Genomic DNA, 23,190 nt, shown 5'->3' on the forward strand with positions numbered 1-23,190 from the left:
TTTACTGTCCTTCAGACTTTAGGAAGAGGCGGGGCAGATGTTCATGTGAGTGTGAGGAATAGTGACCTATCATTGATGTTCGTGGGAGGAATAGTGTCCCATTGTTTGTGTCGTGGGAGGAATAATGTCCAATGGCGGTATCAGTGGGAGGAATAGTGCCCAAACTTTGGTGTCAGTGGGAGGAACAGTGCCCTATAGTTGGTTTCAGTAGGAAGAATAGGAGTGTCAGGAGTGTCTCTTGTCAGTGAGAGGAATAGTCCCCTAAGGTTTGGATAAAGGCAAGCAAACCAATGCAGTTTGAGGACCACTGCTGTTTAGGCCAAGGAACCAGTACTGATAGGGTGACCCATGGATGAATATATTGTTTCTCAAAATAGACAATACAGAGGAGCATGATTTTTTTAGAATACATTTTAGATTACATTTCGGAGAGGCTTCGGAGGATTGGGCTAAGGGGAAGAGGGACATTTGTCCCACTGAACATATTATACATTGGGCTGGTGGCCTTGAGTGGAGAAACGCCCATATTCAGTTCTCAATCAGAGTAGGACCTACAGTCAATGGCAGCCCCTAGGAATTAAATGCCTGTAGCGGGGTGCAGGCCCTATTAAGAAAAATGTGCTTTTAAGACAAGGGTTCCTTCGTTGGGTGTCCAGGATTTGGAGAAGTAAATACAGGAGGCCTGGGAGGAGTCCCAGGAGCTAGAAGCCTCCTACAATTGAAAAGGTCAGAATTCATTCCCAAAGTTCGGAACCTCTTGAAATCACTATATAGGTTCGGGACACCCAGGTATGCCTCCCTTTAGGGGCAGTGCTAGGATGCAGTACTGGGAGGGGGCCATCCAGCGCCCAGGGCAAAAATTACAAACTGTGCCCCCCCTCCCCCTTAAGGTTAGTGGTAGCAGTGATGTTGTTGTTACTACTCCTGTCAGCCTAGTAACAGAAGTAGCTGGCACAGGCAGCCCCCATCCCTGCAATAAACCATTGCACCCAGGGCAGCCGTCCCTCCTGCCTACCCCTTGTCCTGGCCCTGCTAGGATGACTTCCCGCTGGAAGGTAAGGTTGCATGCTTTCCTCAATTAGGGACTTTCATGACCTTTCAGTGTGGGCACAAGTCTCTCTCACTCTATATGTCCTGCAACTGGTTTGAGGCTTGTTACATCATTCTGATGTATGACTGCTGTTTACTCTACAGTAAAGTTCAGTAACTGTTTTTATGGAACTTGTTGTGGCCTCTGATTATCCTGTACTAATTGGGTACCACTCTTGGACATGGATCTCTTCTTGGGGACTTGGGATGGCATGGATGGGCTAGAAGTTGGAACTATATCCCAGTTATGCCAGTCTGGGTCCCTTCAGGGTAGATGTCTTTGTGTTCAGCCTCATCTATGGTGAGAACCTCAAAAGCCCCATGCTAGAAATGACAGCAGGGGTATCGAACTCCATTTCATCGCAGGCCCACATCAGCATTATGGTTGCCCTCAAAGGGCCAGTTGTATCTGTAAGACTATATAAATATAGCTACTCTTCATCATATTAAATAATTGCCTCTACATTTGATTATTACTGGTTTTTGTAATAATGTAAGACATAAGCTGTCAAAGGTGGATGCAGACCGGCACGGAGCCCTCTCACACTCCTGTAGCAGATGATGCAAGTCTGAAAAAGAGGGTCGCACACCGCTGGTATCATCCACAAGAAACCTTATTGGAGACCGCTACCGGTTCTGCCACGGTGTTCTGTCTGAGTAGTCTCTAAGGCCCCTTTCGCACTGGGGCGGGAGGAGCATTGGCGGTAAAGCGCTGCTATTTCTAGCAGCGCTTTACCATCGCTGCTATTCAGCCGATAGCGGGCGGTTTTACCCCCCTTAGCCGAGAAAGGGTTAAAATCCACCGCAAAGTGCCTCTGCAGAGGCCCTTTGCCGGCGGTATAGCCGGCTGCCCCATTGATTTCAAAACCATCAAAAGTTGAGTTCCTCGTCCCTTGCATCACAGTGCACCTCCCTTACCTTGTGCTGCTGCCAGGAAGAAGCTGGCAAGCAAGAAGTGCAGGGTCTGGATTTGGCTGGGGGCAGGGCTGGGTAGCAGAACATGCAGGCTCTAGAGGAGGACCAGGTGCAAACTCTTCACAACCAAGGTATGCAGAATACCGTCTCTGAATGCACCACACATCGAACCTTGAAGCAGATGTGCTACAGCAGCAGCAGACCACACCGGGGGCCACTCCTGTCAAGCTAATAATAGGAAACTGAGGCTACAATTCGCACAGGCTCACCAAAATTGGACAATAGAGGATTGGAAAAACGTTGCCTGGTCTGAGGAGTCTGGATTTCAGCTGCAACATTCAGATGGTAGGGTCAGAATTCGGCCTAAACAACATGAAAGCATGGATCCATCCTGCCTTGTATCAACGGCTCAGGCTGATGTTGTAATGGTGTGAGGGATATTTTCTTGGCACACTTTGGGCCGCTTAGTACCAATTGACCATGGTTTAAATGCCACATCCTACCTGAGTATTGTTGCTGACCATGCCCATCCCTTTATGACCACAGTGTGCCCATCTACGGATGGCTCCTTCTAGCAGGATAATGAACCATGTCACAAAGCTCAAATCATCTCACCACTGGTTTCTTGAACATGACACTGAGGTCACTGTACTCCAATGACCTCCATATTCACCAGATCCCAAGCCAATAGAGTACCTTCGGGATTTGGTGAAATGGGAGATTGGCATCATGGATGTCCATCCGACAAATGTGCAGCAACTGCGTGATGCTATCATGTCAATATGGAGCGAAATCTCTGAGGAACGTTTCCAACACCTCGTTGAATCTATGCCATGAAGATTTAAGGCAGTTCTGAAGGCAAAAGGGGATCTAACCTGGTACTAGCAAGGTCTACCTAATAAAGTGGCCGGTGAGCGCATTTTGAGAGAGCAGCAGGTATCTTGTTCGACTTCTTTGCTTTACTTCTCCAGTTTCCAGTTGATCCCTTACATTCCCGTTTTTATCATCCATGTTACAGTAAGTCATTACCAATATTTTAACATGACTACCAAACGCTGTGATGCTGTGGTGCACTTCTAGCCCACGGAAAATGGTCCCCACCATGAATGAGCCAGTTGGTTGTGTTTTGGCTCCCAGTCCTCCTTTTATCCATTGAGATCTAAATCTAGCAAAGATTCAGAATTTACTCCTCAGTTTTATAGCAGGCACAACATGTGTAACCCATGCTGGTTACAAAATATAGGCTACATGCTGTGAAAAGATGAAGATCTTTGCAGCGCAAAGTGGTGTAAATACAAGGCAAGATAATGGTCTGAACGGACAATGGAGTTTGCTGGCATACGACCACCCAGCGTGAAATGGCACAATGTAAGTTGTTTTCATAGGGTTAGAAATGGCTTCAACAACTTTTGTAGAGGTTTTATTTTAACAGAAAAGATGAACTAAAAAATGCTGCTTTTTCCTATTACAAGTAGGAGATAAAGGCAAGAACGTTTACAACACACAAAGAGAGATTTCTGCCAAGGACAGCAAACAGGTCAATGTTTATTGAAGAAAAATACAATAATTATGTAATTCTTAAAAGGAAATTCTGTTTTTACAACATATATATTCTATGACAAAGTAGATTAGATCAAAAAGAGTGGCAGTGGCTCCAGAACTATCCGGGCACCATCAAATGGGAGGTCAATTAGCCACAGCTCAAGGAACCCCTAGCAATCTCTGGAGGAACCCTAGGCAAGGAGCCTGGTTGAGAATTACTGTATTAGATCAAAAAGTGGCAGTGGGACACTTGTATTCCTTGTGGAGATTGGAAGCATTGATCAGCCATGGCAAGAACCAAGCAGACCGCTCGTAAGTCCACCGGAGGGAAAGCTCCCCGCAAGCAGCTGGCCACCAAAGCCGCCCGCAAGAGCGCCCCGGCCACCGGCAGAGTGAAGAAGCCTCACCGCTACAGGCCCGGCCCCGTGGCTCTCCGAGAGATCCGCCGCTACCAGAAATCCACCGAGCTGCTCATCCGCAAGCTGCCCTTCCAGCGCCTCGTCCGAGAGATCACCCAGGACTTCAAGACCGACCTGCGCTTCCAGAGCTCCGCCGTCATGGCTCTGCAGGAAGCCTCCGAGGCTTATCTCGTAGGACTCTTCGAGGACACCAACCTCTGCGCCATCCATGCCAAGAGGGTCACCATCATGCCCAAAGACATCCAGCTGGCACGCCGCATCCGCGGAGAGAGGGCCTAGCTTTTAGAACAGCATGACAAACATGTTAAAGCCCTCAAACTGACCAATTACTCCTCGGGTAACAAAGCAGGTAAATTCCTAGCACGTAGATTGAAAGCCAAGAAATTACAATCCAAAATAGAGCATCTAATAGACCCCTGCTCAAACACCAAAACATTAGACTCGAAGGGCATTGCCAATGCCTTTGCGGCTTACTATACTAAGCTATATAACTTAAGAACACAACAAGTAGAGGCGCAAAAATCACATAATAATATACTCAAAAAGGCTGTCTGTATAGAGTTATATGAGATGATAATACATATGAGATCTTTTTGTTATCAAGTCCCAGGAAAGTGTCTTTTGTTCCTTGGGTGGGAATTCAACATGCAGGGCTGCCACCGCAGGGAGCTGAAACCAGGCTCCTAGACTGTTACAGAGAAAAAGAAGGAGAAGCCTCTGGGTGTAGATTTTTTTAAAAGCAATTTATTCACAAGTCTAAAACAGAGAGATTTTGCACTCACATTTTCCAAAAAATAAAATGGCAAATGGCATTGTCCGTCACTTCAAATCCGGTCCGCAAGTGTCCTATTGTCCTCTCCTGCCGTTACCACTGGTTTGATTGGCCTGATGAAAGAGCGCGGTCGTCTCTCCACCTCGACCCGAACGCTCAGGAAACGCGTCGCCCGCCGTGACGTCACAATTCCGCGACCCGCGTGTCACAGTCAACCAAGCCTCGCTTTGGATAAACATCCTCTGCGTCCACCGAGCCGGCTTTTTCGAAACAACAAACCAGTGGTAACGCCAGGAGAGGACAATAGGACACTTGCGGACCGGATTTGAAGTGACGGACAAATCAGATGACCCCTCTTATCCTACATGCCATTTTATTTTTTGGAAAATGTGAGTGCAAAATCTCTCTGTTTTAGACTTGTGAATAAATTGCTTTTAAAAAAATCTACACCCAGAGGCGCCCCCTTCTCCTTTTTCTCTATATAACTTAAGAGAAGACCCTGAGACTGTGCAGCCAAGGCCAGAGGAGATATTGTCTTTTCTGTCCTCTCTCCAACTTCCTGAACTAACTAACGACCAATTACTGGATCTGAATGCCCCAATCTCCCCTTCAGAAATTTGCAAAGCAATTAAGTCACTACCCTTAGGGAAGTCCCCAGGACCTGATGGTCTATCGAATGATCACTATAAACAGTTTTACGAGACACTCAGTGCAAATCTCTCTCCGGTGTTTGCGGCGGCTGCAGCCTCGGCCTCCTTTCCAGCAGAAATGCTACAGGCTCATGTTGTAACCGTCCCTAAACCTGGCAAGGACCCAGCCTGTCCAGCTAATTACAGGCCTATATCCTTGCTGAATACCGATGTCAAGTTATATGCAAAAATCATCGCTCATAGGTTATCGTTTATATTACCCACCCTCATTAACCCTGATCAAACGGGTTTTCTGAAGGGGCGCCAAGCCTCTGATGCAACCAGAAGAGTCATTAATTTGATACAATATGCTGGGTCCGGTCGGGTGCCTTCTCTGCTCCTCTCCTTGGATGCGGAGAAGGCATTCGACCGTATTCACTGGGGTTATATGAGAGCTACGCTCGAAAAGTTTGGTTTTAAAGGCTCTATCTTGACGGCCATACTGGCACTGTACTCCGCTCCCTCGGCACGGGTCTACACATCCAACACGTGGTCCTCCCCCTTCCCGATTACAAATGGAACCCGCCAGGGCTGCCCGTTATCCCCAAGTATCTTCAATCTGTTGATAGAACCCTTGGCACAGGCAATAAGATCTACGCCCGAGATTACAGGCTTCAACCTGGACTCCGACTCCCATGTTATAAACTTGTTCGCGGACGACATAATCATCTTTCTGACAGAACCAAAAACGTCCCTAGCCGCAACACACCAACTTCTTAATACCTTCAGTAGAATCTCTTACTACAAAGTTAACTGTAACAAATCACTTATCCTTAATATAGGTGTTGAACCAGATGTAAAAGCTTGCAGAACTCTTTTGCCTACGCATGGAGTGCAGGAGAGATCCCTTATTTAGGGATTCAACTGACTGCCGATGTTACTCAGTTAGCTGAAATTAACTATTCCTCCCTGATTAAAAAACTTTCCAGAGAAATCCAAAGTTCCACCAGATATGAACTTTCTTGGATGGGCTGCCTTGCGGCTTTTAAAATGTTTACACTTCCACAAATCCTATACATGTTCAGAACATTGCCTATTCTCCCCAAGCATTCCCATTTCATGGCGCTAAACAGGTTGATGAGGGCCCAGCTATGGAAAGGCATGAAACCTAGAAGTTCCCATGCCCAGCTGTTAAAACACAAAATTTGCTGGTGGTATGGGTATGGTTGACCTAAAAGACTACTGAACAGCCTCGCAGCTGGCCCAACTTAGAAGCTGGTTCCGACCAGAGGTAACCAATAGATGGACCAATATTGAATTAGCTGCTACTTCCACCTCAGCCCTGGTAAACCTACTGATAGCCGATTCATGGAAACCCGGCCTGATCAACAAACCGCTCCTCTCTATCCAGGCTTCTTTGGAAGCCTGGAAAAGCTTTATATCAACTAGCCCACCTCCGACGCAACAACACCTTATCTCAACCCCGATAGAGGTTTTAGAGCTACTAATCCCTAACTTGTCTCTTCAAAAATGGAGGGATCAAGGCATTTTAGCTTTGGATCAACTACTCCTAAACAACTCCCCTAAATCATTCCAATCACTCCAAGCGGAATTTGACATACCTAACACGGATCACTATAAATACATCCGCATCCTACATTGTATCACTTCTTTGGGCTCGACAAAACTGCCAGTATTTGCCCCTGGTTGACAATACTTCACGAATGCAGAACATCCCAAAGCAAAGGGAACTTTACTGTTTTACAACTTTTTACAAAACAAACTTGTTTTTCAAAAAGCCACTCCACACTTAAAATGGGAGTCGAAGTTGGGGTCCTCGTTTACCAAGGCCCAATGGGTTGCAGCCTCGAAATCGGTGTATCAGGGCTCAAAGTGTGCTAACCACTGGGAACTATCCCATAAAATTACCTTGCGGTGGTATCTCACCCCTTATAGATTGTCCAGGTTTCTCCCGTCGCAGTTCCCACTATGCTGGAGGGAGTGTGGGGGAGTGGGGCAGATCATGCACATTTTCTGGACCTGCAAACACCGGACGAGCTTTTGGAACAAGTTGTTTCGTGTCATCTCAGATATAACTAGTATTCTCACCTCTCCTACAGCTGCCCTAGCCATTCTTAACATCAGTATAGAACAATTTCCACCTGATTGTCGTAAAATAGTAACTCATATCCTCTTAGCAGCCAAATTACTTATCACTAGAAAGTGGAAAACAAATCAGGCTCCTAGTGTCCTTGAGGTGGTTAATATGGTACAATACAACTACGCATTTGAGCGTATACTGGCATGTAGACAAGGACATGTTCGTACATTTGAACAACATTGGAAACTATGGAACGACTGACTATGGAAAGGCAATGGGCCATAGTCTCGGGAAATGTGCATGATGGCCCCGACTACCAGTATCTGATGAAATAATGTACACACATGTTCCGTAATGTAACATTGTGAATTTGTACCGGTGGCTCTCTTCTAGGCTCACTTTCTTTTCTCTCTCTTTTATCTTCTCCGTCTTCTCCTTCCTCTTTTTCTCTTCCCTTCCCCCCCTATGCTAGCTGCGGTAAGCACATTTACCTCCTGCCACCTCTTACCTTACACCAGGTAGTTCCTCGACAAACCATGTTGTCAACCAGAAACAAAGTAATTGTCTCGGAGATACCTGCCCGAACACTGATGTGCCTAGGACATGCTATGACATCTACATATTCTAATTTTTGTATGTTTTGAAGCTTGTAAATATGTTATGAGTATGTTCTAATACCTGCATACTGTGCAATGTATGTTATATTCTTTTTCTTTCAGTGGCTCCTGAATTATCTGAGCACCATCAAATGGGATGTCAATTAGCCACAGCTCAAGGAGCACCTAGCAATCTCTGGCGAAACCCTAGGGTTCCTTGGTAGCTTGGTTTAAAATGACTGTATTAGATCAAAAAGAGTTGCTCCAGAACTATCTGGGCACCATCAAATTGGAAGTCAATCGGCCACAACTCAAGGAACCCCTAGCTAGAGGAACCCTAGGAATCCTTGGTACCCTGGTTGAGAAGGACTGTATTCAGTCAAAAAGAGTGGCAGTAGCTCCAGAACTATCTGGGCACCATCAAATGGGAGGCCAATCAGCCACAACTCAAGGAACCTCTAGCAATCTCCGGAGGAGTGGTACCTCTGTACCCTGTTTGAGAATGACTGACTGTGATAGATGAAAACAAGTGGCAGTGGCTCCAGAACTATGTGTGCAGCATTAAATGGAAGGTCAGACAGCCACAACTCAAGGAACCCCTAGTAATCTCTGGAGGAACCCTAAGGCTCCTTGGTACCCTGGTTGAGAATGACTGTATTCGGTCAAAGAGAGTGACAGTGGCTGCAGAACTTTCTGGGCACCATCAAATGGGAGGTCAATTAGCTACAACTCAAGGAACCCCTAGCTAGAGGAACACTAGGGCTCCTTGGTACCCTGGTTGAGAATGACTGTATTCGGTCAAAAAGAGTGGCAGTGGCTCCAGAACTATCTGGGCACCATCAAATGGGAGGCCAATCAGCCACAACTCAAGGAACCCCTAGAAATCGCTGGAGGAACCCTAGGGCTCCTTGGTACCCTGGTTGAGAATGACTAACTGTATTAGATCAAAAAGAAAGGTAGTGGCTCCAGAATTCTCTGGGTACCATCAAATGGCAGGTCAATCAGCCACAACTCAAGGAACCCTCTAGAAATTTCTGGAGGAACCCTGGTCTAGAACAACTGCTATACAGTATGATTGAATGAATATTACATTCTAGGCTGGGCGTCTTTCACTTACCATAATGTTTTTTATTTTCGTTTTTTTATTTTTTTACATAAGGACAAAGAAATACCGGCTGTTCCACCTGTGAAAACAAAGGACAGGCTGGATGTCTTTGAAGAGACATCCAGCCATCTCTTGTCTTTCAAGAGATATGGGTACCATTGTTCAGCTACAACCCAAAAGAGTTTCAATAGCTAAGAAAAGTATGCAGGCACTATTGGCAGGTGTCAGGAATCGGCAGCAAGGATGGGCAAATCTGCATACCAACATTAAGAAACTGGGCAGTATAATACATAAAATACCTAGCTAAATGACTTAACAAAACAACAGAAATCCTAACTATCGAACTAACTTTATACTAGTGATCTCCAAGCTGCCGCCCAGGGGCCGGATGCGGCCCTTTGCTTGCCTTTATCTGGCCCTTGGGCTACTATTCCACCAACTGACACCCACGATGGGGCGCCATTCTCCCTACTGGCACCATCAATGGGGCACTATTCCACCATCTGACACCAAAGACGGGGCACCATTCTCTCTACTCACACCATCAATGGGGTACTATTCCACAAACCGACACCAATGGTGGGGCATCATTCCCCCTACTGACATCAATGGGGTGCTGTTCCACCAACTGACACCAAAGACGGGGCACCATTCCCTCTACTCACACCATCAATGGGGCACTATTCCACAAACCGACACCAACAGTGGGGCACCATTCCCCCTACTGACAACATCAGTGGGGCCCTATTCTTCTCATTGATATCAACAATGGGGCACTATTCCTGCCATTAAAAGCAGTGATGGGGCACTGATTCGGGGGCATTTTTTAGCCAGATTCCAGTTCTCCTAAAGTCTGAAAGGGGCAAAGAACAGTAAACTGGTCCTTTTGCGTAGAATTTGAAAGTCTGCTATATACCATATATACAAATGGGGAACACAAGAAAGCAAGATAAAACTGGAGGTGCAGAGAACTTAGGGGGGGCCAAAACTGGGTTCAGGAACAAGGGGGCAGTAGGAATAAGGCAGCAGGGTTCAGGCTATAGCAGTGATGGCAAACCGTGGCACCCCAGATAGTTTGGAACTTTATTTCCCCATGATGCTCATGCACTCTGCAGTGTAGTTGAGCATCATGGGAAATGTAGTTCCAAAACATCTTGAGTGCCATGGTTTGCCATCACCGGGCCATAGGTACAGGCAAAGAGCACAATCGAAGAGCAGGAACGATATTTGTCAGCAAGCAAAACACTGGAGCAAAGTGTAACAGCAGAAGAGGGACTAAATACCCTCCCACCAGCCAGCACCAGGTAGAGCTGATTACTGGGATCTGCTGGGAGACACCTGCTGGTGGACACTGGAACTACAAACTTGCCCTCTGGGTAGTAGAGTGCCCCCAGCAGATGATCCAGGTCCTCACGGCAGCCCACCACCGCTAAAGGAACCCCTGGAGGAATCTTGGCTAAAAAAAATGCTCATCATATATACAATAAATTTACTCTTCAGACTTTAGAGCAGTATTAATAATTTTTTTCCAATTTACTTCCTGTTTCCAGGTACCGGAGCCTGAAACAATTTGGAGTGGATATTTGCCAGACCTGTTTCCTAACTGGCCAAGCAAGCAAAGGAAGCAAACTCCATTATCCAATCATGGAATATTACACAACGGTATTTTTTTTAAAGGGAGCCAATAGACACGTTGAAACTGTAATTGTCCTGTAATGTTGAACGTGTTTTGTCTTTAACCCAAGTAGCTTCTTCAGTTGTAATGTGTGAAGGAAACAAATGGGGGTACTGGAGAACAGGGGGGTCATAAACTGGCTTGTAGATCCACTTTCTGACCAATGAAGAAAGCAACAAAAGGCAGTTGTATATAGTCCGGAAAAGATTTATAAGAATAAAAGAAAAAAGAAGTAAACCAAGCAAATCAAGCAAGCAAGCAAACTCCATTATCCAATCATGGAATATTACACAACTGTATTTTTTTTAAAGGGAGCCAATAGATAGACATGTTGAAACTGTACTTGTCCTGTAATGTTGAACAGGTTTCACCTTTAATCCAAGTAGCTTCCTCAGTTGTAATGTGTGAAGGATACAAATGGGGTGCTGAAGAACGGGGGGTCATAGACTGGCTTGTAGATCCACTTTCTGACCAAGGAAGAAAGCAACAAAAGGCAGGAGTATATAGTTTCGCAAAGATTTATAAGAATAAAAGGAAAAATAAGTAAACCAAGTAAATAAATCTAGTCATGGGATATTACACAATTTTTTTTTATTTTAAAGGGAGCCAGTAGACATTCAAACTGGACTTGTCCTGTAATGTTGAACACGTTTCGCCTCTAATCCAAGCAGCTTCCTCAGTTCTAATGTGTGAGCAGAAAGAGAGGTGTTGGGGTACTGGAGAGCAGGGGCCGTAGTTCGGCTTGTAGATCCACTTTTTGACTAAGGAAGAAAACAAAAAAGGCAGTTGTATATAGTCCAGAAAAGATTTAAAGAAATAAAATAATATGTAAACCAAGTAAATTAAATCATGGAATATATGTGTAATGGTATTTATTTTAAACGGAGTCTGCAGATAGACACATTTAACTGGACCTCTCCTGTAATGTTGAATGTGTTTCGCCTCTGATCCAAGTAGCTTCCTCGGTTCTAATGTGAAAGGAATAGGGCGCTAGAGAACAGGGGCTTGAAGATCTGTTTTTTGACCAAGGAAGAAAGCAACAAAAGCAGTTGTGTATATAGTCCAGGAAAGATTTATAGAAATAAAAAAAATAATAAGCCAAGTAAAGAGACACTTATTCAACTGGACATGTCCTGTAATCAGTGGCGGCTGGTGGTTTATTCTTTTTTTTTTTGGGGGGGGGGGTTGGTCGGTCAGTTGACAGCACACCCCTCCACCCCGGCATTTACCCCATCAGTTGCAGGTGGGCGGGCTCCTATGAGTGGCAGACAACGGGCTCCTATGGGTGGGTTGCGGGCTCCTGCGGGTTGTGGGGCTCCTATGGGTGGGTTGCGGGTTGTGTGGGCTCCCATTGGCGGTGGACGGCAGCTCCTGTGTCCTCTCTGCATTGTGGCGGCTTCTGCCATGTGGCTCCTCCTCCTAGGCATCCAATAGTATTGCCTGTCCTTTCAGCCAATCGAGTGACTGGTGTCAAAACCCGCTTCCTGATGGGTCGGGAGAAGGATCAGTGTTCGAGACAACAGCGAATATTGATTCGCTGTTGTAATACACCTGGGTGGGCTCAGAGCTCACCTCTCTGCCACCCGAGCCCACCCTATATTGAAGCCTATTAGATAAAGATAATACATAATATAAAAAATAAAATAAAAAACTAATATAAAAATATAAAAAAAATTAAAAATAAAATAAAAAATAAACCTAAAAATATAACAAATACATTAAATTTACAAATACATAATATAAAAAATAATCAAATAAAATAAACATAAAATTAAATAAAAGGAAAATGAGAAAAAAAAAGTAAATAAATAAATGTAAATTCCAACATGTTTCAGGGAGCTGCAGAGGTCAACCTTCATTATGGCTAGAGATGAAAAAATGTTTACAATAAAGAAACTAACGTGTTCACAAACGGTTAGTATGTATTCCTGACACATGTTTGAATACACTTAAAAACATTAGCGGTCTCTATTTTACAAAGCTATAAAAGTCTTCTAAAAAATAAAAATAAAGGATTTAATAAAACAATTTTAAATAAATATAAATCAAGATCATATCATTAACCTAAGCAAGAGTAGGGTTAAGTAGTGCGTTTATGTTATAATTGTATCTCATTTTATTATACTTATAATTTCTTGCTATTTATTGTTATACCCCTTGAACCTGCAATAGGGATGTCCCCAAAAACCTTTTTTATTGAACGCAACTTCTAAGAAAAATCTTTTCCTGACTCGTTTAGTTATACTTATTGAACATAGATAATGTCTGTAAAGGTGTAAAGGCAGGAAATTCGTCAGAAGGTCTTGCTGAATCCCCACTGTGAAGTTTAGCTCTTCTCTATCAATAGAGTATTACTATGAAATCTTTCCATTTGTTCTATAACAGAATATTGTTTTTGTTTTTTTTTTGTTTTGTTTTTTGCAGACGACCTCGGGAGAGAAAATGAGGGATTTTGCTACCACTCTCAAAAATAAATTTAGAACGCGTCAGTATTTTAGTCGCCACCCGCTGCGAGGCTACCTTCCTGTGCAGTCCATGCTTGAGGCTGAAGTTATTGACACCGACACGTAAGGAACAATGAAGATATTGTGCTATATATATATATATATATATATATATATATATATATATATATATATATATATATATATATATTATTGTTGGGCATTGGAGGGTAATATTGTGGATGTTCTAATGTTCTATATGTACAGCCTATTTTTTTATCACCCACACATAGGGGTTGTGTCCGATATGGAGGATACGTAACCACTTGACCTCCGGAAAAAAATTTACCCCCCCTTTCGTGACCAGGCCATATTTAGCACTGCGTTACTTTAACTAACTAACAATTACGCAGTCATGCCATGCTGTACACAAACTAAATTTAATTTTTTTTAAATCCCACAAATAGAGCTTTTTTTTTTTTTTTTTGCTGAAATTTGATCACCTTTGCGTTTATTTTTTGCTCTATAAACAAAAAAAAGACCAATGTTGAAAAAAAAACTCAATTTTTTACTTTCTGCTATAAAATATATCCAATTAAAAGAAAATGTAAAAAATCTAATTTATTAATCAATTTCATGTATTTTTGTGTGCACTATACTATATCTGATCACCACTGTTTTTTTTTTTAAATATATATATATATATATATATATATATATATATATATATATATACATATATATATATATATACATATACACATTGTGGCAGCACGCAGGTAAAGTCACCTGGTTGTATCCAGGATGGGAAATATGTGTGCCCTAGATTCAGGCTTTATGCAGACTTTTACAATTAGAGGGGAAGAGTTAATGAGCCCAGCTGAAGTAAGTGGGCTCATTAAGACCTCTACAAAAAACCCCAGCATGGTTAGGGAGATGCTCCATCCTGCAACCAGTTTTGTGTTGTATAGACTGGGGAGTGTGACACCTGTTCTGTGCGGTGAGTTAACGCCTGTGTGGCAAACCTCTACAACAGAGACAGGGACTGGTGCAGCACAAGGCTGCACTCAGTTGTTAGACAGGGAATCTAAGTGTGTAATTAGAGGTCAAGCTGACCAGGATTTATTTTCATGTTTTATTTTTGTTTGGCTGTTATATGTTTCACTGCATGTAGCATAAATAAACCGCATCTTTTGTTTTTTTTGCACCTACAACGCTGTCTGCTGTGCCTAATTTTGTGTTGTGAACCTATCCAGGGGGTCACACACACCCGCTGCCAAGCTAACCCCTCACAGTTGGTGGAGAATTTTGGCAGTTTTTTTTTTTTTTTTTTGTTAAGGCCAGCATGGAAGAGATACTGAGACAGCTGGCTATAGAAAATGCAAACCAGCAGCAAGCTAATGCAAATCAGCAGCAAACAAATGCAGGTTTACAAAAGAGCCTTGCAGCTCAACAACAGAGCCTTGCAGCCCAGCAGCAGACAAATGCAACTTTGCAGCAGAGTTTGGAAGCTCAGCAACAAGCCCAGCAGCGATCTGAAGCCCGCTTCATAGACCTGTTGCAGAAGCAAGAGCAGAGTTTTCAACAGCAAATAGAGACATTAATACAGCAACGTCCGCAGACCAATGAAGAAAGTGGTTACAATAATACCGCATCCTTTGGTGTGAGCCGTTTACTGACAAAAATGACTGGAGAGGATGATCCGGAGGTGTTTTTGACCACATTTGAAAGGACTGCTGAAAGGGAAAAGTGGCCTAAGGAGCAATGGGCTGGACTGGTGGCCCCTCTGTTAACTGGGGAATCGCAGAAAGCTTATTATGACCTAGAGCCTGACCAAGCAAAAGACTATGTGGTGCTAAAAACAGAAATATTGGCACGGCTGGGTGTCACCCTGGCCGTCCGGGCTCAGCGTGTGCATAATTGGACTTTTCAGGTTGGAAAACCCCCCAGGTCTCAAATGTATGATCTCATTCACCTGAGCAGGAAGTGGCTGCAGCCAGAGACTTTGACCGCACCAAACATTGTGGAACGTGTGGTTATGGATCGTTTCCTGAGAGCTCTTCCTACTGCCATCCAAAAATGGGTAAGCCATGGAGACCCAGAAAATGCAGATAAACTTGTGGATCTGGTTGAGAGGTACTTGGCTACAGAGAACCTGACCACCTCTTCCAGGGACTCACAGACTTTCTACCCTAAGACCAGATTATCCCCAGTGGCGGGTAAGATGACTCCAAGGGGTGAGGGTGGAGAGAGTGAGAGGGTGGGAGTTCTACCCAAGGTCTGGCGGGAGCAGCCCAGGAAGCCCATGCTGCAAGAGGCAGCGAAAAAGATTATTTGCTACCGCTGCCGGCAAGAGGGACATATTGCAGCCAATTGCCCCGTTGTGGTTGAGCCTATGCAATGTGACTTTATAAGGGAGAGACGTCAGTCGCTGTTTGCGACAGTTGCATGCACTGCCATTCGGGGACCTGAGAAACATTTATGTAAAATGTGTATTAATGGTAGAAATTTTGATGTGTTGCTGGATTCAGGTAGCCTGGTAACATTGATAAAAGCTGAATTAGTTACTACAGAGGTCTCTTTGAAGAACAGGGTGGCTGTTATTTGTGTGCATGGGGTCACTCGAGAGTATCCTGTAACTTCAGTGTTTTTTGAGACCCCCAAAGGTAACCTCTCTCATCAAGTGGGGTTAGTGTCTCACTTACCACATGATGCTATTCTGGGAAGGGATTTTCCAAAATTCTGGGAACTCTGGGATTGTCCTGAGCCCCCCACTGGTGCCCCTATAGACCAGGAAGATGACCAGAATTCCTCTGGGAGTGGTAAGGACTCTCCTGAATTTCCCTTGTCGGTATTGGCGGGGGAAACTCGAGAAACTGGGGAGGAGCCAACATCCTCAGATGAAAACATGCCGTCTGTGGGAGTTTTCGGATCTTGAGGTTCACAAGGAAAATTTTGCCACAGAACAGTTAAAAGACCCCACCCTAATAAAGGCACGGGAAAATGTGGTGAAAATAGATGGCGAGTTAGTGAACCCAGATAAGACTTGCACTTATCCTTACTTCACTATGGAAAGGGACCTGCTGTATCGAGTGGCTCAAAGGGCAGAAGAAACCATTGAGCAACTTGTAGTGCCCAAACCTTACAGGAAGTTGGTGTTAGAATTGGCCCATGGGCACATTCTGGGAGGTCATCTGGGGACAGAGAAAACCAGAGAGAGGATATTGCAGAGATTCTATTGGCCTGGGGTCATGAAGGAAATAGAAAATTATTGTTCCTCCTGCCCTGTGTGTCAGAAGTCGGCACCTATGCCACATTTCCGTAACCCGCTGGTACCTCTTCCTATCATTGAGGTCCCCTTTGAAAGGATCGCAATGGATTTGGTAGGTCCGATAATGAAGTCTGCCAGGGGGCATCAGTACATTTTGGTTATATTGGACTATGCCACCCGTTATCAGGAAGCAATTCCTCTTCGAAATACCTCGGCCAAAACCATAGCCAAAGAGCTATCTCTTGTTTTTAGCCGTGTGGGTATTTGTAAGGAACTGCTTACGGACCAAGGTACACCCTTTATGTCCCGGGTTATGAAAGAATTATGCAAGTTGTACAAAGTGACGCAATTGCCTACATCTGTGTATCACCCCCAAACAGATGGGTTGGTTGAAAGATTCAACAAAACCCTAAAACAAATGTTAAAGAAGGTGGTGGATAGAGATGGAAAGAATTGGGACTGTCTAATACCCTATCTGATGTTTGCCATTAGGGAGGTACCCCAATCCTCTACGGGTTTCTCACCCTTCGAGTTGCTCTATAGGAGACACCCAAGAGGGCTGCTGGATATCGCCAAGGAAACTTGGGAAAATGAGAGTTCTCCTCACAGGAGTGTGATTGAGCATGTCGCCCTGATGCAAGATAGAATTGCACAGGTAATGCCAATTGTAAAGGAACATTTAACCCAAGCGCAGTTAGCACAGCAGAGAGTGTACAACCGTGGGGCCAAGACCCGTACTTTTTCCCCGGGGGATAGGGTCTTGGTGCTAGTCCCTACGGTTGAAAGCAAATTTCTGGCCAAATGGCAAGGTCCATACGAAGTAATTGAAAAAATGAGTGAGGTGAACTACAGGGTTAGACAGCCAGGAAGGCGAAAGCCGGAGAAGATCTATCACGTCAATCCGCTGAAAGCCTGGAGGGATAGGGAATCCCTAGTCGCAGAGACTTTGTCACAAGTACAGCCTGATTGCTTAGTTCCTGAGGTTGGAATAGCAGACACCTTATCGAAACCCCAACAACAGGAGGTTAAAGAGTTTGTACTTTGTAACAAAGAGATTTTCTCTGAGCTTCCGGGACAAACATCTGGCGTAGAGCATGACATTATCACCCCGCCAGGAGAAAGGGTAAAACTAAAACCTTATAGAATACCAGAGGCCCGACGGGAGGCAATACGTGGGGAGGTTCAAAGGATGCTGGAATTGGGTGTGATAGAGGAGTCCCAGAGTGACTGGTCCAGTCCTATCGTACTAGTGTCCAAACCTGATGGGAGCTGGCGGTTTTGTAACGATTTTCGACAATTAAATAAAGTTACAAAATTTGACACCTACCCCATGCCGCGTATAGATGAGTTGATTGACCGGCTGGGAACAGCCCGATTTATGACAACTCTTGATCTCACCAAAGGGTATTGGCAAATTCCCCTGGCCGAGTCGGCCAAGGAGAAAACTGCGTTTGTAACCCCAGATGGGACATTCCAATATAAGAGAATGCCGTTTGGGTTACAGAATGCACCGGCAACATTCCAGCGGAAAATTGATAAGATTCTGAGGCCCCATCAGAAATATGCTGCAGCTTACCTGGATGATGTGATTATCCATAGCACAGACTGGGTCTCACATTTGCCAAAAGTACAAGCAGTCCTAGACTCTATCCGGGAAGCTGGGTTTACGGCCAATCCAAAGAAGTGTACCATTGGACAGGAGGAGGCCAAATATCTTGGGTACACTATTGGGAGGGGGGTGATAAAACCCCAAGTAAATAAAGTCGAGGCCATACAGAGTTGGCCACGTCCCAACAGCAAGAAACAGGTACGAGCCTTTCTGGGAATCGCTGGCTATTATCGACGATTCATTCCCCATTTTGCTTCTCAGGCGGTGCCTCTCACCAACCTGACAAAAGGGAAAGAGTCTGTTATGGTTAAATGGTCCCCAGAGGCTGAAGAAGCATTTCAGTCCTTAAAAACAGCCTTATGTAGCCAGCCAGTGTTGTACTCGCCAGACTTCTCTAAGGACTTTGTTGTACAAACTGATGCATCAGACGTTGGGTTAGGAGCAGTGTTATCCCAGGTCTGGAACCGGGAAGAGCACCCAGTAATTTACCTTAGCAGGAAGTTGAAGTCCCATGAGGTAAATTATGCCACGATTGAGAAGGAATGTTTAGCAGTGAAGTGGGCTCTAGATTGCCTTCGGTACTATCTGCTAGGTAGGCACTTTGACCTGGTGACTGATCACGCTCCTTTAAAATGGATGGCTCAGAACAAGGAGACCAATAGAAGGGTAAATAGGTGGTTCCTGGCCCTACAAGAATTTAACTTTACAGTTAAGCATCGCCCTGGTGTTAAAATGGGAAATGTGGATGCTTTGTCTCGGATACATGCGTGTCTGACTGCTTGTGTTACAACCCCAAGGTTGAAACAAGGGGGGGGGGGGTGTGTATGTGGCAGCACACAGGTAAAGTCACCTGGTTGTATCCAGGATGGGAAATATGTGTGCCCTAGATTCAGGCTTTATGCAGACTTTTACAATTAGAGGGGAAGAGTTAATGAACCCAGCTGAAGTAAGTGGGCTCATTAAGACCTCTACAAAAAACCCCAGCATGCTTAGGGAGATGCTCCATCCTGGAACCAGTTTTGTGTTGTATAGACTGGGGAGTGTGACACCTGTTCTGTGCGGTGAGTTAACGCCTGTGTGGCAAACCTCTACAACAGAGACAGGGACTGGTGCAGCACAAGGCTGCACTCAGTTGTTAGACAGGGAATCTAAGTGTGTATTTAGAGGTCAAGCTGACCAGGATTTATTTTCATGTTTTATTTTTGTTTGGCTGTTATATGTTTCACTGCATGTAGCATAAATAAACCGCATCTTTTGTTTTTTTGCACCTACAACGCTGTCTGCTGTGCCTAATTTTGTGTTGTGAACCCATCCAGGGGGTCACACACACCCGCTGCTGAGCTAACCCCTCACAACATACATATTATATTATATTATATATATATATATTACATTTTTACTTTTTTTTTCTTTCTGCTATAAAACATTTCCAATAAAAAAAATGTAAAAAATAGAATTTCTGGGGGCGTGGCCAGCGGCGGACATGTAGACAGCGTGTCTTGAGAGCTCCTCCGGTACCGAAGTATCCTGCATAGCATCCGACCGCACCGATTCTGACCCTGTCTTTGCAGACTCCGCCGGTACAACCCCCGCCTTCACCGGGACCCGTTAGAATGGGTCGGAATGGCCCAGCAAGCCATAAAAACGCCGCGGAGCGGGCAGCCTCGCAGACCAGGAGCAAGGCCAAAGATGGCGCCGGCGTGTCCTCCTCTAGTGGCAAGCCGCCGAAAAACAAGATGCAGGCGAGAGGTGAGTCTGGCCCTCAGGCCAGCACACAGACATCCTCAGGCATTACCACTAAAACTAAACCCCCGACCACCATTAAGGAACACTTTGCAGACTCCCCGCACAGTCAACATACCCCACCGCCGGTGATGCCACAGGCGGAGGAGGAAGGGGCCTGGGAGAAAGACAGTGACCCTGGTGAGCTAACACAACAGGCGGACCGGGAGGTGGAGGCTGAGGGGACGGTGGAGGGAGAGGAAGAGCTCACTTTAAAACATGTGATGGAGGCTATACATCAATGCCAGACTACATTAACAACAAAGATCGAATCAGTCAGACTGGATTTATCTATTGTTAAACATGACATGCAGAAGATTCACTCTAGGATCTCTACTGCAGAGCAAAGAATCAGTGATATGGAGGACAGTATACAGCCTATGTCTGCTACTATCCGTACACACCAACAGGAGCTTAAAGATCATGCCACTAAATTGGGAGACCTGGAAGACCACATGCGCAGAAACAATCTGCGAATCGTGGGCTTTCCGGAAGGGCGGAAGGCAGGGACACAGAGCAATTCCTGGAGCAATGGCTGGGAACTCTGCTGGGGTGGGAGGCCCTATCGCCTTTGTTCCCGATTGAACGGGCTCATAGGGTGCCTATGCGCCCTATGCTCCCTGGAGCTCCCCCATGACCCATCCTAGCAAAACTGCTCCACTTTCGGGATAAAGAATGTATTATACGTACTGCCCGGAATCTACAAGATATACAATATAACGGAAAGAAAATCTCAATTTTCCCTGACTTTTCTGCCACCACTCAAAAACAAAGAGCAGCTTTCATCAATGTGAAGAAGCGTCTACGAGATAAACATCTTCCGTACAGCATGATGTATCCTGCCAAGCTGAGAGTGGTTAATGAAGGCAAGGTACAATTTTTTCTTTCACCCACAGAAGTCTAAGGGGCTGCACAGTCATCGATGGGATTACCTTTGTTTATTATTACAGAAGGATTCGCTGATTGTGGGCTGGGGTGCACATCATGTGAGATATCTCTTTGTTGTCCTACCCAGGAGTTATGTTTAGTGGTGTGTTACCCTCACATTTACCGGGCGGACCTAGGTCTGGTGCCCATAACCCAGCAAAGGATGCGCACATCTTCACTTTGTAACCGCATTAGGTGCCTTTATCGTTTACTATGATTTGCCGGGGGTTGACCAAGATTCCCCTTGATTGACCTGACAAGGTTATACTACTAACTGCAACTGGGAGATAGGCCTGGTCACTCCCTAGACTGAACTGTTTTTCTTTTTGGTTACTGGGATGAAGCTCGTTACAGTTGGGGGCAATGAGCAGGGAGGGGGGAGGGGGGAACTTGGATGGTTGAGTTTGTTTTTTTATCGCATAGACACTGCACGCATGAACTGGAAGAGGAAAAAATTGTGGAATAGAAGTGATCAGTTCTTGATTCCCTTACAAATTGTTCAAGATATATTAATAAACAAGGGGGGGTGGGGACAAGGTTCTTACTGGACTGTCCTCCCTCCCCTTTTATGTTGTATGGGCTCTGCATCCCACCGATGAGTTTTAATTGTATCACCTGGAATGTCAGAGGGCTTAATTCAAAGATTAAGAGATCACTCGTCTTTGATTATCTAAAATGTACTAAAGCGCAAATAATTATGCTCCAAGAAACTCACCTGGTGGGATCCCGGGTCATGGCCCTAAAGAAGAGATACATTGCACATGCCTTTCACGCGACTTATTCTAGTTACTCTAGAGGTGTATCTATACTTATATTAAGATCTTTACCGGTCCAGATACTGGAGGTCAAGAATGACCCGCAGGGCTGTTATGTTGTGGTGGTTTTACAATACCAGGGAGTGTTATATACTTTAGTGAACCTGTATATGCCGCCACCCTTTGAACTGCAGCGGCTAAGGGACTGTATGATGGTGGTGCTCCCCATGTTACAAGGTCACCTCCTTATAGGGGGAGACTTTAACCAGGTCATGAACGCTGATCAAGATAGGCTCCGATGCACTAGACCGCCGTCCCCAGTGTTAAGTGATTGGGCGACGTCCTATGATTTGAAGGTTGGAAACACCCGGAGTTGTGGGAGTTCTCTTGTGCATCGGCGTCCTATAGATCTCTTTCTAGGCTGGATATGTTTTTCCTCTCTGGGGCTGCGTTGCAAGGAGTAGAGGAGATTTCCTACTTACCGAAGGCAGTCTCAGATCACTCCCCCCTGCGGTTGACTATGAGAGCGCGCACAAACTTGGGCGACCAGGTGTGGCGGATGAGTTCATATTGGCTGCAGGAACTCATGGTGACATATACATGTAAAGACGCAGTGACTAACTTTTGGCAGGAAAACAGGGAGGAGGTTCCGGAATTAATTACTTGGGATGCTTTTAAGGCGGTTTCTAGAGGGGCCTACATGAAGGGGGTGCTAGATCTGAGGAGGGCAAATGGGGAGCGCCTACGAGAGTTGGCCTCTCAGTTAAAGGAGGCGGAGGTTTGCTATGTTAGGGATCCTTCTCCTCTCTGTTATCAGAACTTACAGAGCATTAGTAGAGTATGAACTAGCACTTCTTTCAAACACTCAGAAAAAAATCCTGTATCAACGCCAGCGGATTTTCGAAATGGGCGATAGGAGCGGAAAACTGCTAGCGTTTTTGGCCGCACCGCTCCCTGACCCCATCTTCATCCCCTGCATCTATGATGCTTCTGATACACTTAGAGACACACAGGAGGAGATCCTGGAGACTTTCCAGAACTTTTACACAAACTTATATCGATCCCAGGCCCACTATACCATTCCAGAACTATATGAATATGTTGATACGATTGACTTCCCTGTGTTGCCCTTAGAACAGAAGATGTCACTGGAATCGCCCATTTCTGTAGAGGAGATAACGCTAACCATTAAAAACTTTGCTAAACACAAAACCCCGGGTCCAGATGGGTTTCCCATTGAATGGTATCTAGAATATCAAGATATCCTGGTCCCCAGACTGTGTAAACTTTTTTCAACCATTTTTACCCAACGCTGCCTACCCCCATCCATGAAAGAAGCACTTATTGTATTAATCCCCAAGCCCAACAAAGACCCCCTTTACTGTGAATCATACAGGCCAATCTCACTAATACGGACCTAAAAATGTTATCGAAAATTTTAGCCACTCGATTAAATTCTGTAATTACCACTCTAATTAACCCGGATCAGACTGGATTTATCCCCAGAAGATCTACGTATAGTAACGTTCGCAGATTATATACCAATCTACAAGCCCCAA

At 45.0% G+C, this 23,190-nt stretch overlaps 2 protein-coding genes across 5 annotated transcripts in view; both read left to right on the top strand.

Moving 5' to 3' along the window:
• DRP2 (dystrophin related protein 2) overlaps positions 1-23,190 on the top strand; it is a 132,353-nt gene that overhangs the window by 86,560 nt on the left and 22,603 nt on the right. For all 4 annotated transcript variants that reach the window (XM_077468224.1, XM_077468440.1, XM_077468363.1 and 1 more), the window contains 2 exons: positions 10,719-10,830; positions 13,268-13,410. In XM_077468224.1, the coding sequence (XP_077324350.1) occupies positions 10,719-10,830; positions 13,268-13,410 (255 nt within the window). The remainder of the gene's footprint in view (positions 1-10,718; positions 10,831-13,267; positions 13,411-23,190) is intronic.
• LOC143960191 (histone H3-like) lies at positions 3,629-4,278 on the top strand. The gene has a single exon (XM_077468549.1). It carries the CDS (start codon positions 3,834-3,836, stop codon positions 4,242-4,244), a length of 411 nt encoding a protein of 136 aa, XP_077324675.1. The 5' UTR covers positions 3,629-3,833; the 3' UTR covers positions 4,245-4,278.

This window comes from Lithobates pipiens, unplaced genomic scaffold, assembly GCF_037356315.1.
Source record: "Lithobates pipiens isolate NorthernLeopardFrog02 unplaced genomic scaffold, aLitPip1_a1.2 Scaffold_1, whole genome shotgun sequence".
NCBI lineage: Eukaryota > Metazoa > Chordata > Amphibia > Anura > Ranidae > Lithobates > Lithobates pipiens.